Here is a 17772-nt window from a genome sequence, read left to right on the forward strand (position 1 = left end):
TTCAGGTCAGCTGTAACTAATCAATGTAGAGCATTAGGTCTTGCATTAGGCCTAAGTAAAGGCTGTCTTGCATTCCGTTTGTTGAAATTGGAAGTCATGCGGGAAACTTTTCAGCAATTACAGGCATTTCATCACATTAGATTAGACATAGGGGAGTCAATTTACCTTGGCAAAAAAACTAAATTCTCTGCAGCACATTGCAAGAATAATATATTACATATAGTATAAACTAAACACCAGAGACCAAACTCATATAGTATGACATCGCCTAGACGCAAGCTTCACTACACAGAGGGTTAAGGGCCACTAAATGACTCACGGAGTGTGACAACGTGAGACAAAAGACCTTGTGTAGCATCAGAATGGACCTTTTTTTGTTCCACAAACCCAGGCATGTGTTTACCATCTGACAACATTCAGGGTAAGACAGAGAGCGAGAAAAAGAGAGACATAATTGGCTGGGTGTTTTTAGACACAGAGAAAATGATACTGTCACAAGGAGGATAATCTGTAAAATGTATCAGGAAAGAGTAAGACTGTTTCATAAACAGACATTCACACACCCAAATCCAAGTAGCAAAAGACTCTGCTGATAACTGGTCTTACCAGGCAGACATAACACACGTACAGCTACACATACACAAATGCACACACATATAGGCTGCTCCGTGAGTATGGCGTCAGCATATTGTAGTACCCTGTCTTTGGTGTCTCCTCTGGGCTGCCGTTGGTGTTGGTGTGAGTGAGGGCTTGAGTGAGGCCCTGTTCTTCCTGACTGAGTTCAGACTTCAGGGTGAGCTGGAGGCTCTCTGCTGACACCAACGCTGTCTTCATCGCCCCCACCGCGTCCGACCGCAGAAGAGAGAAACCCCCGTTCATACCTCCTCTCCTCGCTCTCCTGACTATCAGGGGCCCGCGCGCCTGAGATGGTCCACAAGCGCTAGTTCACCTGTCTATGTCCAAGTGGACTTAAAAGGGGAGGGAGGGGAATCCTCTTTTCCTCTGGAGACAAAAAGGCAAGCTCATGTGCTGTTGTTTTCTCTCGTTGTCTTGCGATCCTGTTTGACTCTTTTTCCCTCAAGGATCAGAATCGCCTTATTTAACACCCACGGAGATCAGATGAGGTCCTGTAATCGCCTGCTCTTCCTTGCTTTCTGTCCTGTTGGGCGACAGACAAAAGAAGAAGAAAAAAAAGGCACTGTCCGTTTTCGCTCCTCCACTTCCTCTTTTTCCGAGGCCACGGGAGTCACAAGATGCCCTTTCCCCTTGCTTAACGGCTCCGAGTCCCACAGACGCTGCTCCCTACAGATTGCCGCTCCCTCTGGCGCTGATCTCTCTGCTGTGGTCCAGTCTACAGGTGAGGGTTCCCTTGCCAGCTGTAGCTGTTGCCCTAGCCCCGGTGCTGTGCACGGCTCTCTCTGATCCACTCGAGACTCCCTCCTCCCTGCTGTACGGTTGTTCAGAGTCAGACAGGCTTTTCCAGTCTCCTGCCTGTTGGCTGTAACCGCAGTTCTGGCTGTAACCGTAGTTGTGGCTGTCTCCAGGCACTTCCCTCCAGGGGAAACAGGAGGGCCTTATCTGTGCTGTGGATAAACAGTGGGCAGCTGTCATCACCTCCCCCAGCACAATGCTGCACTTGAGCCCTGAGCTCCTCAGAACACCACCGCTGCCAGCCGAGGCTGATAAGGGCCCTGCCAGCCCTGCCTCCCCAGGAGAACCTCACACACACACACACACACACACACACACACACACACACACACACACACGCAACACCCTTTCTATTTATCCATCTATTTGGTTAAGTCTATGCTGTTTCTATGATTAACTACCCTAGCTGTCAGAGTAACAACTCTTTAAATAATGCTTTACCTGATTACTATACTTCCCTCTTCTAATCACACACTAACTAACGCAGAGAAGCAGCAACATTCATTCACATTACGACCGGTAGGATAAGGCACTATAAAACTGTTCCAATCAGCTTGATGGTCAACCGCTACTCCTGTCTGGTCTGGTCTCTCCAGACTAGACAATGAATGTCCCTGTATGTTTATGACCGGCGTGATAATATGTCTGTCTTCTTGTTGAGGCCACTTGATAATATCCAGCCTCAGGTTCCAGTCAGACCATAAGATGTACTCCTTCACGTTCTGAATGATCTTCTGTGGACTGTTATCTTGTCCTAATGTCACAATGTGTTGGAATCCGTGGTTGGCCCTCTCATTTAGTTTGTGGCTCTTCTGTCAGAGTCAGGCCTGGTGGGAATAGGCTACTTCAAACCCCCCGAAGAGACTCATTCAGAGTCTTTTGGCGGCTTTCACAGATGGCAGACATAGATACCCAAAGCAAATAAAAAAAATAAATGCTTATGGATATAGGTTAAATAACTTTCCCAGACCTTGACTACAAAACACACTCCTCATCAAATTGTCATTCCATCTCATCAGCTGAGGTCAACATAGCCTTTGTCTTGTATGGTGAGTCACGGCTGATCACTTATGACTAACCACACCAGTCACATGTTCAACCGTGCTGCAGTCAGGGCTGTCAAGCACACATGAGGTAGGAGACTATTGGAACATCTCAAAGGAACGTGACTGTGTCCCAAGACAAACATTAGGCTATTTCAAACAGCAAACCGCTAGTCGTTTCATTTCAGGGAGCTGATCCACACAGCTATGTAGCCTAGTAGCACAGGTCTGCATCTTGGTCAGCAAGATGCTAGTGTAAGATTGGATGGAAATCAATACAAGGAGGCAAAAAAGCAACGAAAACACCAACTGCCTAGGCACTGCAAGCCTGCCCTCTGGTGGTGAAACACATTCACAGTGAATGGAAGAACAGAGGAGGTTGCCTAGGCCTACATGGTAGCAGCCTAAAATGACACACCACAGCCCCTACAACTAGGCTACTAGACACCTCTAGTAGATCTGACATGTTTGGATAAGTGTAAGCAATATGGTTACAGCACCACCCATCCCTCTGGTAGATTAAGAGTTTATTGTCCAGAGGCTGAATTCTAATTAGGCCTACATATTTATCATATGCTTCACATAAGGCTTTTTTCACAATTCCTTAAATAGGGTACAGACTCCCTGGTGCATCACTGACAATATGCATTGCATTCATAGTTTGTGGTATCATTCATGTTCAGGCATTTTTCTTCCCAGTCCTCCAGCCTGACCAATGGGCACTTCATCATACAAGTCCTAGTCTTCCCCGTCCCCCCTCTCCTTGTATACACAGTCATGTGAGAGAGCTTAGAGATTCACTTAGGCCTAGGCTAAACCACATTAAACATTACAATCTGCTGACGCGAGTCAGCCATTTGCTCTGACCAAGACATACATTGTTGCAAATGCTATTATTTTCTAGAGGAAAGCAGTAGGCTAACACTTTACATAAAGGTGTCCTTTTTGGGGCAGGTCGTAGCGTTTAGTCTATAAATAGTTAATGTTAATAGGGAGTTAACTATTAGTTAATTGATAGCCTTTGAATAAGTTATAGCCTTAAAGTTAGGACCCACCTATAAGAAGGGTGTGATCATCACTTAGGTACTGGGTGTAGGTCTACAATAGACTAAATCTTTTTTAGTGCATGCCACTTTTTAGAGCAAGCCATTTTGGTACCCCCAAGACAAAGTGATGATTTTGCACTTTAACTTACTTGGGACTGTTTATAGGCTGATTTATAGACTATCAATAAACTAATCATGGTGGAGAAATATTGATACAGTTGAGTTAGTCCACCTCCCTCTTCAGAGGATAACTTTATTTATTTTTGTTATAGCCTATAAAAAACCATATTGGATTCAGTACACAGCATTCATAACTATGAGTACCTGTTACCAAACTAACATGTTATTTATTAATTATTATTATTATTATTATTATTATTATTTATTTATTTTACTTTATATTGAATACTGTAGTATCGAATCGCACTACTACGGCATGACCACCGAGCCAAGGTAGGCCTAAGTAAAGTTTCTACTCAAAACACCACGACGGTAAAAAAATAAAGTGTTTTGTTTGTTAGGGAAACAACAAACACTCTGAACACCAGATCTGAACAAATCTGAACACCAGAATGTCTCGCCTAACCTAGTGAGTGAGCGCCCTCTAGTGGCCTCATCACTTAACACACATGGGTCGTGATGACAATCATTGGATGATGTAGGCAAAACAACGCTAGGTACTCCCCCACAGACCAATTGCATGTATGTAATAGTTACGTAACTAAATTATCGATTGTTGATAAGCAGTGTCAGGTGGGCAACGTGATCATTGGAATACGATTCTATATAATCACACAGATATAGCTAGCACAGTACATCTTTGAAGTAGAAAAGCTCCCTTTCTTTCTTAGCTACAACACACACACACACACACACACACACACACACACACACACACACACACACACACACACACACACACACACACACACACACACACACACACACACACACACACACACACACACACACACACACACACACACACACACACACACACACACACTATAGATAGTATCGAGTAAGCTGGCTGTCAAGCTGACCCAGATCAGACTGTGTGACCTGGGCTGCAGCCTCCCTGCGCTGTGTAGACGGATGCACCAGAGTTAGCGGACTAGCTAATAGGCTTACTGCTCGTTTACAGTCAACCAGCCATGCTACAGGAGCAGCAGACGTGTCAACTGGACTGTCTTGACTTACTTTTTGAAGTCGGTGCTGAACAACCCGAACCCTGCCCCGGCGGTGGGGGTGCTCTCCTGCCCCCCAGCCTCCACGGCGGTCTCCGGGCCACCCTGGTCGTTGTAGGACAAGTTGTTGTTCGTCGACAGGCTCAACATCTCAGCTAACGCCAGCGTACAGAAACTTAAATGAGAGTAAAGCGAAACGAGTAGTATTCCAATTCCAGTGTTGACAAGTTGAAATCAGGTAATTGGACAGGAAACGCAAAAGGCAAAACAAAACTTTATTCCAAATGTGCAACTTTTTTTTTTTCCTTAGTCCACGCAGTACCGGAAGTATGAGCTGGACAAGTTCAGGTCACATGACAGAGGCACGAGAGGAAAAACGAAGCGCCTGATCGCCCCGTCGCCATGGAGACGACGATCTCCCAGCCAATCACCTTTGACTATCTGAACCCGAGAGAATCCTCTTTGTCTGAACCGAAGGGGATGATGCAAAGCTGCTCCTGTGAACATTTCAAACCTGCAAACTGCGACACTTTAAATGAATGTGATTGTGCAATAATACAATGTGCAATATGACAACCCTCGTGCACATAAGGTTCAGAGATAGGAAATGTTAGGATATGTATAGCATAGCATAGAGTACAGCACAGTGTTTTATTTGTATAGTATACTAGTATAGTGGATAGTGTACATAGCCTTTATTTATGTAAACCAGCTCTTTTCCCTTCTTGTTTTTAGTATTTTTTTCCTAGCACCAGGGGAGCCCCCCCTCCCAAATTTCGTTGTATGGTACCTGTACTATATTAATGACAATAAAGACCATTCATTCATTCATTCGAACTCCTGTGGAACAGTTTCTGCAAGGAATATGAAGGGTTCACTTCACACACACACATTTTCAATAAGAGTGGCTTCCCATGCCTAATTGCTGTTCAAGTCAGTGTAAATTCTCCTCTAAAGTTCCTCACACCTACTAGAGAACGCTTCGCAAAATACATTTTCCCTTCACTATGCTGTAAATACTACATGTTAACCAGTCTGTTTCACTCTGTCCCTCTTTCTGGAGGTCTCTTGACGCTAGGGACGTGCCGTCCATATAAGCAGAGTAAGCAGTGCTTACCCAACGAAAAAATAAAAAAGGACCGTGAAAAAATAAAATATAAAATAAAATAAAATAAAAGTGCATGTAACTGTTTGTTTGTTTTCGTTAAAAGAGTCGTATTTTAGGTCCCAGGGCAGCAGGAGTCATTCATTTTAGCGCCACCTGCAGGAGTAAGCACTTCCTACTCTGCATTGCATTACATTATAAGCACTTCTCTCTCTGCTTTCCCTCGCGTACATTCGAATCGAATGCGTGAAAATGTCATTTTTATTTTTTCCCGATGCCTCAGCCCGCTGTTTAATGTGGCCAGGGTAAGCATGCTTACAGCCAATCAGTAGGTCTTTCATTCCGATAAGAGCTACTGATTGGCTCTTATCACTTTCAAGTTCACTTAACATTTCACCTCTCGCCCGGCAGAATAGCTTATGCTAGCTAGCTCAAACGATCTAAATAATAATAATCAATAAGGATAACTTGCTGGATTTTGTGAATATGGACATTACTGTCAGCGACCTAAAGGGATTTCGTAGACTGGACTGGAAAAACACAACTACTGGCTAAAGGCCGGCCGAAGCCACCGCTCACCGATCTTCACACCCAGAAAGGGAGAGTCGCTAGGGGCTACAGCAAGCCTGGTATGAGCGGTTTATATGATTAATATGATTCGCGAGGCTGGTGATGTGTGATGTCAAGTGCCTGTGTGACAAAGTGTGAAAAGAAAGTGTGTTGTGAGCTTACTATGGAGGATGGTGTGTGTCTGTGTTGTGCATGTGTGTCTGTGTTGTGTCTGTGTTGTGCATGTGTGCATTTGTGATGTTGAAACTGGACTTGTAGATTTCAGCAGGCTGGCTACTTGAAAAGATCTTGGTTCAAAAAAGATTGAACAATGAGCACCCCTGTGTAATATTCTTAATAAGGATGCACGGACACAGACTCAAGGTAAGTGTGACTTTACTCGTAAACTTCAAGGTACGGAATCCCGTAAAGGACATACAGTGCGCATGACATAGAATAGGTAGATTAGTCTGCTATTACACTCATCTACTACACTCCTCCCCTTAGCTAATAACCTCTTATCCATGAACTAATTAAATGACCTAAGAACATGTCAACTCTAACATCCTGCTAAACCTAATTAACGTCCTACTTCTGCCAGAACGGCACAGTCTCTGCCTATTGCATGGGCTACACCCAACTAAAGGTCAAGTCTCTCAGGAGGGTTTCGTTGGCGCACAGGATTACGTCTTGCTATCTGGCCTTCAGGCGGAGGGCCAAGTTGCGCTGGTAACTCAGACTCCTCTTGTCCACATCTCCAGTCTACGGCGAAGTTCCCTGGGTCGTTATTGATATCCTTGTCTGCGTCGGCAGGAACGATAGACCTCAGCAGATGATCCACGTGCACGCTGACTTGGCGATGACCCACCTGTACGGTGTAGGTTAGAGGGCCTTTACGGTGTAGGATAACACAGGCGCTTGGGATGGCGGAAATCACAGACCTTCACCCTCTCCTACTCACTGAAGTGTCTGACAGGCCTTGAGTGCTTGTCATGGGCCTTCTTCTGCTGTAGTTGATGCTTAACTACAGTGTTTGACAGGTCTGGCTTCAGTAGTGTCAGGCGGGTGCGGGGTTGGCGTTTGAGGAACAGTTCAGCTGGTGTACGTTCAGTCACTGTGTGGGGGGTATTTCGGTAGCTGAACAAGAAGCGGGCAAGCCTCTGGTGAGTGGGCACAGCCTGAACCTCCTGCTTAGTCCAAGCCTTCTTGAAGATTTGCACAGCTCTTTCAGCTGCTCCATTTGAGGCTGGATGATACGGCGGTGATTATTTGTTTGTAGTTACATTTTCATCCAGGTTTTCACAGGACTGTCCTGAACTCGTCAAAGATGAAACTGGGCACGTGGGCTTCAGCAACCAACTGAAATAACTTAACCAGGATTTGTATTCTTTGCGGTCTGCCTCTTGTGGTTCTGAATCATCCTATTCATGGTCTACCCTCAGGCGAAGAACATCCAATTGCTTTCGCCTCACGAACCCTCACACCCAGTGAGCAAAATTATGCTCAAATTGAAAAAGAGGCTTTGAGCATAATCTATGGAGTGAAGAAATTTCACAAGTATCTGTATGGAAGAAAATTCCAGTTCGTCATCACAGGCAGTAGGGATTCCCAGAGACTTGGTTTGAAGCCGTGTTTCTTTCCAAGTTTGATTCCAAAATGTCTCTAAGCGCAGTCAACTCCACATTGTCCAGTCTGAAGACATGCAGGGCTTAAAGTGGGAAAAAATCCTGTGCCTGAAACTTTTTCTTGGGGAGGGGGGTCACAGTTTGAGATATTGGGAGAACGGGTACAGAAGACAGCTTCTTGTCTCAATGTTTAAATGCATTAATACTATTTAATAGTCAATACAACATATATGTCTCAATGTTAAAATGCATTAATACTGTTTTATACTCAATACAAAATAAAATAATATATTTAGATGTCTTTAAAAGAACAAACTGATTAAATCACTTAAGGCCAAACTGATTGCATCACTTATTAAGCCACTATCACTATAACAATACAGAATAACATATATACATGTCTTTAAAAGAACAAACTGATTACTTATTAAGCCACTATCACTATAACAATACAGAATAAAATATATACATGTCTTTAAAAGAACAAACTGATTACTTAAGCCACTATCACTATCCTTCTTTTTGGGTCATAAACAAAGCCCTGCAATTTCTCTGAGACACTCCTTTTCAAGGCATTAAGTGTTCCAGGGGAGACAGAGGACGCTTTGAGTGGAGCAGTGGAGGCAGTGGGTGGTGCAGTGGAGGGTTTGAGTGCTTTGGGTGGTCCAGTGAAGGCTTTAAGTGGTGCAGTGGAGGATTTTAGTGCTTTAGGTGGTCCAAAGAAAGCTTTAGGTGGTGCAGTGGAGGATTTGAGTGCTTTGGGTGGTCCAGTGAAGGCTTTGGGAGGTCCAGTGGAGGCAGTGAAGGCTTTGGGAGGTCCAGTGGAGGCAGTGGAGGCTTTGGGAGGTCCAGTGGAGGCTTTGGGAGGTCCAGTGAAGGCTTTGGGAGGTCCAGTGGAGGCAGTGAAGGCTTTGGGTGGTCCAGTGGAGGCTTTGGGAGGTCCAGTGGAGGCAGTGAAGGCTTTGGGTGGTCCAGTGGAGGCAGTGAAGGCTTTGGGTGGTCCAGTGGAGACAGTGAAGGCTTTGGGTGGTCCAGTGGAGGCAGTGAAGGCTTTGGGTGGTCCAGTGGAGGCAGTGTGTGGTGCAGTGGAGGCTTTGGGTTGTGCAGCCATATTCCTGGCCTGGTGCACTAGTTTGTTTACTCTCACTGAAGCCAGAACCTTTGCTGCATCTGTCAGCTTTCTCTTCTTTAGTGCCTCTTCCCTCTCTTTCTTCTTATTCAGGTGCAGCTGATATGTTTGATATGACGCCAGGCAGGACCTCCTCAATGGCGGGTCTATCATCATCGTTGAGGCTGTCCACTCCCTTGCTTTAATTGCAGATTTGACAATTGCAAGACTCTCGTAAGTCTCCACATTCATTGAGCATCTGTCTGCTTCAAGGATGTCATCCATGAGATTGAAGGATCCCTCAACCAGGGGGCCAGTGAAGATGCTGAGAAGTGCTTTGACCAGCTTACCCAGAGTAGGAAATTTCGCATCTCTCAGGATTCCACTCCACCAGTCTACATCAAGTCGACTTTCTTCCTCAATGTAACTCTGGCGACGAGCTACCAGGTCCACATCTATTTGGTATGCCCGTACCTCTTCATCTAGTTGACCAATATCCACTGGTTCAACTACATTAGGCAAGGCCTTGCCTAATGTGATGAAAGCCCCACAGACAGATTCATCTTGAATCAAAGAAGGAGTCAAAGCCGAGAGTGCAGTGATGATGTGGTTGTCGAGAGGAAGCTTTTTAAGAAGGAAATCTGCTGCCTTCATATAACCTTCTCTGAGAGAGCTGTAGAGATTGTTAACCCATATCTTCCCCTCGACACGAGCCTTGTTCAGTGCAGAGTAGCAATGTGTGCCGACAAACAGCCTTTTGTCAGACAGTTGCAAGTCTCGACTCTGGACATCAACTTTGACTAGCCTCTTTGCACTCAGTGGGATGGCGGAGGGCATCATGAAATTGGACAGCAGTTCTCTGACCAGGGCCACCATCTCCACATGCAGCAAGTGCACCAGGGGTTTCTCATGCTGCAGTTTTTTCAGAAATCCCTGAAAGGTTGGAAGGACACCTGCAAACAAAGTACAAAATATCAGAATCAGAATCAGAATGACTTTCTTCGCCAAGTAGGTTTTCACATACAAGGAATTTGCTATGGTTGTTGGTGCATACAGACAAAGATCTGTTATGTAGGACTAGATGTTGATATCCCTCGATACATACATACTTAAGGCACCGATGAGACTCTGTGGTGTTCAAATGAGCGATGGCATCCTTTGGGTTGTCAAGTGGGCGCCCTCCTTCATGAATGTTTCGCTGATAAGCCCACGACACCTCCAGAGGGTTCAGCAGTGAATCCCAGCGTCCCAGGTTCACTCCCTAGATGCGATCAGCTCATTTGAACGCCCGGGTCGAGTCCTTTCTCTTCATCCACAGCCACTGGCTCCCCTTTTCAGCAGCCCTGGAGAGGTCCTTGATTGCCTGCCGGTGGGTCTTCCCTCGCACTCCCATCTCCCTGAGTAGCCTGGATGTTGAGGTGGCTACGAACCCTCTGCAGCCTACTTCCACTGGGCGTACCTTCGCTGTCCAGCCTTGTTGTTGGGCATCTGCTGCGAGTTCAGTGTACCTCAGCCTCTTCCGCTCGTAGGCCTCCTCCACTGCACCCTCCCAGGGCACAGTGAGCTCGATGATGTAAACGAGCTTGAGCGAGGCTGACCACAGCACAAGGTCTGGTCGCAGGTTGGTGGCTGCGATCTCAGCTGGGAAGCAGAGTTTCTTGTCCAAGTCTGCCAGCAGCTTCCAGTCCCGTGCTCTGCCCAGCTGCCCAGTGTCTGGTCTTATGGTGGTGAGGCTGGCTTGACCCTCGCCCTCCCGAACAAATGGTGCTGGCTGCCACCGGGATGACGGGGGAGGAAGGGCGTTCACACTTGTCCGTTGACTTTCCAGCACTGCTGCAAGACACCTTAGCACCTGGTCGTGCCGCCAGGTGTAACGGCCTTGGGTGAGGCTGGTCTTGCATCCCACTAAGATGTGCTTCAGTGTTGCTGGACTTTGACATAGAGGGCACGTGGGGTCTTCGCCATACCACTGGCTTAGGTTTGCAGGAGAAGGCAGGACATCGTAGGCAGCCCTGATGGTGAAGCTCGCTCTGAATGCCTCCATCTCCCACAGATCTTTCCAGGAGATCTTCCTCTTTTCCACTCCTTCCCATGCCATCCACTGCCCTTGCTTTGCCTGCGCCACAGCTTGTGCGCGCCTTCCTGCTTCCTCTTCCCGACGTACCTCCTGGACCACCAGATTGCGTCTCTGAGATGGATTGGCCTTGCTCCAGGCCGGTGTACTAATCCCGAGGCCAAGACCACTCCTCCCCTCCTGCACTCGGCCCACAATGTCCCTGTGTCTGAGTGCTGCCTTTGCCTGCTCAGTTGCAGCCAATGGGGTCCACTTCCTCCCAGTGGCCAGGATGGGGGCAGCTTGGGCTACAAATGGATCATTCGAATCCAGAAGCATCATCTCCAGTCTGACTTTGGCACACTTGTACTCCTCTGTCAGACTGGAAATGGGCAGGTGTAGCATCCCTTTGCCGTAGAGCCCAATGCTGCTGAGGCACCTGGGAAGGCCAAGCCACTTCCTTGCATATGAGTTGACCAGTCTCTCCAGCTTTTCCACCTTTGAGAGAGGAACTTCATAGAGGGTTAGTGGCCACAGGAGACGTGGAAGTAGTCCATACTGCATGCACCAGAGCTTCAGCTTGCCAGGAAGCAGGGTTCTGTCGATGTTCTCCAGGCCGCTGGCTACCTCCTTCCTGAGCTGCTCTACTTGCTCTTTATCTTTGAGGGAGGCATCATACCAACGACCTAGGCTCTTCACAGGCTTCTCGGAGACCGTTGGAATGGGTTCTTTGCCAATGTGGAAGCGGTGGTCTGACAGCTTCCCCTTGACAATGGAGATGCTTCTGGACTTGCTCGGCTTGATCTTCATGCGAGCCAACTCAATGTTTTCCTGGAGCTTACTTAGTAGCCGTACTGTGCAAGCCTTGGTCGTGGTGAGTGTTGTGAGGTCATCCATGTAGGCTCTGATCGGCGGCAGCCTCAGCCCAGGTCTTATTCGCTGTCCGCCAACCACCCATCGAGAGGCCCGAATAATGACCTCCATGGCCAGGGTGAAGGCCAGCGGGGAGATGGTGCAGCCAGCCATGATTCCCACTTCCAGATGTTGCCATGCTGTGGTGTACTCTGCTGTGGTCACGCAGAGCTGGACGTCCTGGAAATAGGCCTTGACAAGGGTTGTGAGAGCTGGTGGGATCCTGAAGTAGTCGAAGGCTGTCCACAGGAGGTTGTGAGGGACTGAGCCAAAGGCATTCGCGAGATCCAGGAACACCACGTGGAGATCCGTTCCCTCCTTCTTGGCGACCTGGATCTGATGCCAGATGACACTAGCATGTTCGACACACCCTGAGAAGCCTGAGATGCCTGCTTTCTGGATTGACGTGTCAATTAGGTTGTTTCTTTGCAGGTATCCTGCCAGCCTATGAGCGACCACGCTGAAGAAGATCTTTCCCTCGACATTTAGAAGGCTGATCTGCCGGAACTGTCCGATTTCTGTTGAGTCCTTTTCCTTGGGGATAAGGATCCCTCCGGCTCTCCGCCAGGATGTTGGTATCGCCTTCTTTTGCCACACAACTTTCATCAGCTTCCAGAGGAATCTCAGGACATCTGGTGCGTTTTTGTAGAGCCTGTATGGAACTCCGTTGGGACCTGGAGCTGACGCGGCCCTTGCTCTACGCACAGTGTTGTCTACTTCACTCCACCTGGGTGGACTGATATCGAGTTCGTGCTCTGGTGGATTGACTGGTGGCATGTCAGGTGGGAGCGTGACCTCTTCCTGGTGTCGGTCATCTGTGCAGCCCTTTTTCAGATGTTCTTCCAGGTGGGCCTTTGCCACTGAGAGACTTCCGCTCTTCTCCTTTGTGAAGAGAGTCTTCACAAATTTGAAAGGATCTTTGTAGAAGCGTGATCTTGTTTGCTCCTTCCTTCTGCGCCTCTTCAGGAGGTTTTCAGCTCTCCTCAGTGTTGCAAGCCTGCTCTTAATCTCTTCCTGCAGCAGGTTTATTCCCTCCTTCTCCTCCTCTGTGGCCTTCCTCCATTGCTTCTTCAGCTGCCTCCTCTCCTTGACTAGTCGGTCTATTTCTGTCTGCCTTCTGGACTTGGTGGGAATTGACTGAGTAGATCGTTTGCCTTCGACCACTCCGAACTGTTCCACTCCATAGGCATAGATGAGGTTGCCCATTCTCTCCAACTTCTTCATGGTGGTGCCTCTGATCCCTTCTAGGATGTTGCAGAGATCAGTGTTGACCTCCTTCCACAGCGTCTTGTTGCAGGACTTTGGCCACTTGACGAATGGCCTTCGCCCCTGGATCTTCTTCTCTGCTGGTGGTCGTGATGTGTTGGATTCAGGTTGCTCTCCTGTGCCTTGTTCTTCCTCCTCTGGGACAGGGGTGTTGATGTCCTGCAGACTGTGGTGTGTGTCCTGCTGCTGAACTTCAGTCGACTGACTCGGCCTGCTTCTCAAAAAGTAGCTGTCGATGCGACTTCCCTGTTGACCCTTCTTTAGGCACCCTTTCTTGCCCTGGTGTATTTTCAGGCCATGGGTGGAAGTAACCTTTGTCCAACCACATACGCAGTTCTGGAGCGTGTGTCCTGCTGTAGCTGTCGGAGCCTCAGGTATGCTGATCATCAATCTCGTAGTCTGTTCCGTTCCTGTGTTCGTTGCCGGGTTGTCTGCCGATGAGCCATCTTCCGCCCCCGCTCTCGCAGGCTCAGGGGGTATTTTCTTCTTAGAATTTTTCGTAGCCAAGTTTGGGTGGGACCCATACAAATGACCACATAAGAATAATAATAATAAGAAGAAGAATTAAAAAGCAATTACATGACAGAACATTTAAATATATTCACTACCAATCAAAAGGTTTGACACATATAATATGTTACACTAGCAGTCATTGTTACTCTGTTCTTGTTGGATTGAGAGGAATAAAACATCAGTCAGGGTTGTGCGCTCATGTACAGCTATTGCCACTCGAGTTAGCCTACTTGTAATATACCTCTGAACATGTCAATCAAGGCTGTCAACCTATCAAACTCCAAGAAGAGCACAGAGATCCGTGCCTTCCGGTTCTGATTCTCTGCTGTTCTCATTCGGGACGCTGACGCTTGTTCTTGTTGAAGAACATCTACTCTGGCCCTCTCCTCAAATGTTAGTGCATGCCTTTCAAACACTTGGTTAAGAAGCCATCTGCAGTACACACAAACACACACACACACACACACACACACACACACACACACACACACACACATACACACACACACACACACACACACACACACACACACAGATTTTGTTTCATTGTGGATTACAGATTAAAACTCAACCTGTTAACTCAAATAAATTGTCAATGTCAATGGCCTTGGATAGGCTATAGTTAAAAACCAGGAAAATAGGCCGAAACTGAAAACGTATTCTCCGGTAAGGAAATTGCAATGCTCATGTTGATGCTCATGTTACATACTAATTTAACTAATTCATGAATTTTATATTACATTTTTAGCAAATGATTATCTTTTTATTTTAGCAATTGATTATCCGAAATCTAGTCTCTACACCATTAACTACAGATTAACACAAGCAATACAGTACAAATCATTAACAGTGAACTGTTCATTTAACACTAACATAATTTGCATTACCTGTATTTATGCTCTTCATTTGGATCCAACACATGGTAGTAGTGCAACACTAGTACATCCATAAGTTCATGTAACCTGTTGCACACCTATGAGGGGTGGAAGTAATACACATTAATTAATATTAAAATCTTTTTTATGAATAGCCTACATTTTTGTTGCTTTCACCCCTCATTATACACACCTCCAGGATCTGTAGAAAGCGGTTGCCGATGGGCCTGATTAAGCTCTTGACTGGTTGATGAAGAAGAGACCGGAACTCTGCAAAGATCTCCTTCTGTTTTGAGGACTTTTCTATATCATAATAGATGTCATTGCAGAATCCTTCCACCTCAGAGGTAAATGGGCTCATCATGGCCTTGGCGGCATTGTTCACCATGTGAACTGTATCTCCACATATGTCGAGCAGGTTAGGGTTCTCCTTCCTTGCTTGTGTCTCCAGTCCAGTCTTCTTTCCTCTCATCACTGCACAGTTGTCAAGCAGAATACTGATGACTAGTGACCAGTCAAGACCATTGGACTCCAGGATATCTTTGAGCTCCTGCATGAGGGCTGAGGAGTTGGCGATGTTTACTTTCCTGCTCGCTAGGTGTTGTGTTGTTACCTTGGCCAGATCATCATCAAAAAAACGAACAAGGACATTGAGGATTTTGTCCATGTTAAGATTTGTAGCTTCGTCGATATTCATTGAAAATTTAGCTTTTTTTAGCTTTTCACATAGCCGTTTTTGGGCAAGGCCATGTGTGTTTAAATAGCTGGCGTGCTGGTTGGAAATGGACAGCTTTGTCAGTGCATTTTTATCTTGTGATAGCGTCTTACACAAATCGACGAGTACGGTCGGTCATTGAAGATGAAGTGGTACCTGTAGCCGTCGCTCCCGGCAAGGTTGTTGTGTGAGCGAGTGCTCGAACCAATGCTTGGTGACCGGGATCTGAGGCGTGTCGAGCGATCACCTTCTTCCCACTGCTGCCGTAGAGGAGTCTCTTCGAGCACGGCGTACAGAAACAAGCACCCGGCTCCCTCAGTTTGAGGCACCACGTCCCATAAGGCTTCCCGTCACCACTACTCTCCTCTATCCATGCCCAGCGCCATTTATTTCTTACTCCTCGTTCTAATATAGCTGTGTCTTCGCCGGTTTTGAGAAACTTGGCTTCCATTTTAATAGACTTAAGTTAGCGAGATAGCGGGCTGCTAAAAGCGAACGTCTCTACAAGCTCACATTACACTCATTCAAACTTATTAAGGCCCGCCCCAATACTCTGCCTCCGATTGGCTAGAAGTCGTTGGTTGGCTTGAGCAATGTGATACCATTGGTAGGCGGAACTGTCTCTTTGCTGAAGATGACTCTTTAAATTACGATGTAAACCAATAGCGTGTGATATATATATTTATTTATTTTTAATTCCCCCGCGCCGGAAATCCGGCACTGTGCCGGAGTACTTTAAGCCCTGGACATGCCAGACTGACATCGGAACGGGTATGGACATTGTGACAGACGTGGCTATGGACCTGATAGAAACCCAGGGAGCCGAAGACAATGCTGGTCTCAAGAAACTGGAGGTGATGATGCTGGAATGTGCCAAACTGGACAGAGAGATCAACTGCTTTGTTGGGGTGGTCGAGCAGATTACTGCAGAAGTCAGGCAGCAGCCTGAGGCCATGTTTGGACTGAAAGCCAGGGTGAAGGACCAGTTCACAGAGACCATGGACGGCCTATCTGACACAGACCTACAAAACCACACAAAGGTGATAGCCTTCAAGGAAAGCATCAGAGATTCACTCAAACAAGCTGAGAACATGGAGGGGGTGCTTGATGAGGACATTGCTGTGACACAGAGCGAAGTGAACTTCACATGTCCCCTTACTCAGCTTGAAATGGTCAATCCAGTTAAGAACAGGAAATGCAACCACCAGTACGACCACGAAGCAATTCTGGGCTTGATCCAGGCAAGGCACAGTCAGAAGAAGAAATGCCGTTGTCCTGTAGTGGGTTGTGGAAATACAGATGTGAAGCCTGTAGACCTGGTACTGGACCAGACCATGAAGAGGATGATTCAGAACCACAAGAGGCAGACTGCAAAGAATACAAATCCTGGTTAAGTTATTTCAGTTGGTTGCTGAAGCCCACGTGCCCAGTTTCATCTTTGACAAGTTCAGGACAGTCCTGTGTGCTTCTCTAGCAGGGCTGTGAGTGTAGGTGTACTCACTGGCTTGTCATTTTTCACACTGAAGATCTCTGCCCAGTTCAGCTTTATCTGTTTCAGCCAGTTACGGCCAAGTAAGGCTGTCTTGTCGCCTTTTACTATGAGCAGTGGTAACATCCACTCTCTTCCTTCATACTTGACCGGTACCTGTATCTGGCCTAACACAGGAATCCTGTCCCCCGTGTAAGATAGAGACGGACGGCAGCTGGTTGGAGAAAGCACTGTTTCAGATGTTCTCTGTAGATATGTTCCGGAACTATGGTAACTGAAGCACCTGTGTCCAACTGCATACTCACTGGTTTTCCAGCTAACTCCATTTTTACATATATTCCCTCTTTGTGTCCTTCAGCGGTGTACATGTTGAATAGTTCAACTGTCTCAATTTCACCTTCCTCCTCTTCCTCTGACACATTGTGAGTTCTTCCTGTGTGTTTTGCACTTTTACACACCCTCTGCACGTGACCTGTCTTCCCACAGTTGTGGCATTTCTCATTAATGAACCTACAGTCACTGGGTCGGTGATTATCTCTTCCACACCGATAACAACCTTGCTTTGCTTTGTCCGATGCATACTGCGTTTTGGGTGCACGTCTTGCACTTCTTGAGTCATGTACCTTGTGAACCTTCTGGCGTTCTGAGTGCTCCGACAGCTCCATGGTGTCCTTGTGGGCAAGCTCGAGTCCCAGGGCAATATCACAGGCTTTCTTGAATGTCAGATCCTTTTCTGTCAAAAGCCGTCTGTGATAGGCTTCACCTGTGAGACCACACACAAACTGATCTCGGAGAGCATCATTCAGAAACTGGCCAAACTCACATGAACTAGCTAACCGTTTTAAGGCCAGGATG

General features: G+C 46.9%; 2 protein-coding genes across 2 annotated transcripts in view; one reads left to right on the forward strand and one right to left on the reverse strand.

The window, feature by feature from the left end:
- The window catches only part of ap3b1a (adaptor related protein complex 3 subunit beta 1a), a gene marked incomplete at its 5' end in the record, with an annotated part of 55773 nt that extends 50916 nt beyond the window's left edge, over positions 1-4857 (reverse strand). Inside the window, one exon of the mRNA XM_080527889.1 lies at positions 4721-4857. Coding sequence (XP_080384015.1) covers positions 4721-4857 — 137 coding nt within the window. The remainder of the gene's footprint in view (positions 1-4720) is intronic.
- A 1867-nt stretch (positions 4858-6724) lies between these two features.
- On the forward strand, positions 6725-16822 carry LOC308156067 (E3 SUMO-protein ligase NSE2-like; the record flags this gene model as incomplete). The annotated part of the gene is made up of 3 exons (XM_080529428.1): positions 6725-6745; positions 9368-9556; positions 16160-16822. The coding sequence occupies 3 exons, from the start codon at positions 6725-6727 to the stop codon at positions 16820-16822; spliced, it is 873 nt and encodes a 290-aa protein (XP_080385554.1).
- Positions 16823-17772: the final 950 nt, after the last annotated feature.

This window comes from Nansenia antarctica (genome assembly GCF_963989245.1).
Source record: "Nansenia antarctica genome assembly, chromosome: 4".
Taxonomy (NCBI): Eukaryota; Metazoa; Chordata; class Actinopteri; order Argentiniformes; family Microstomatidae; genus Nansenia; species Nansenia antarctica.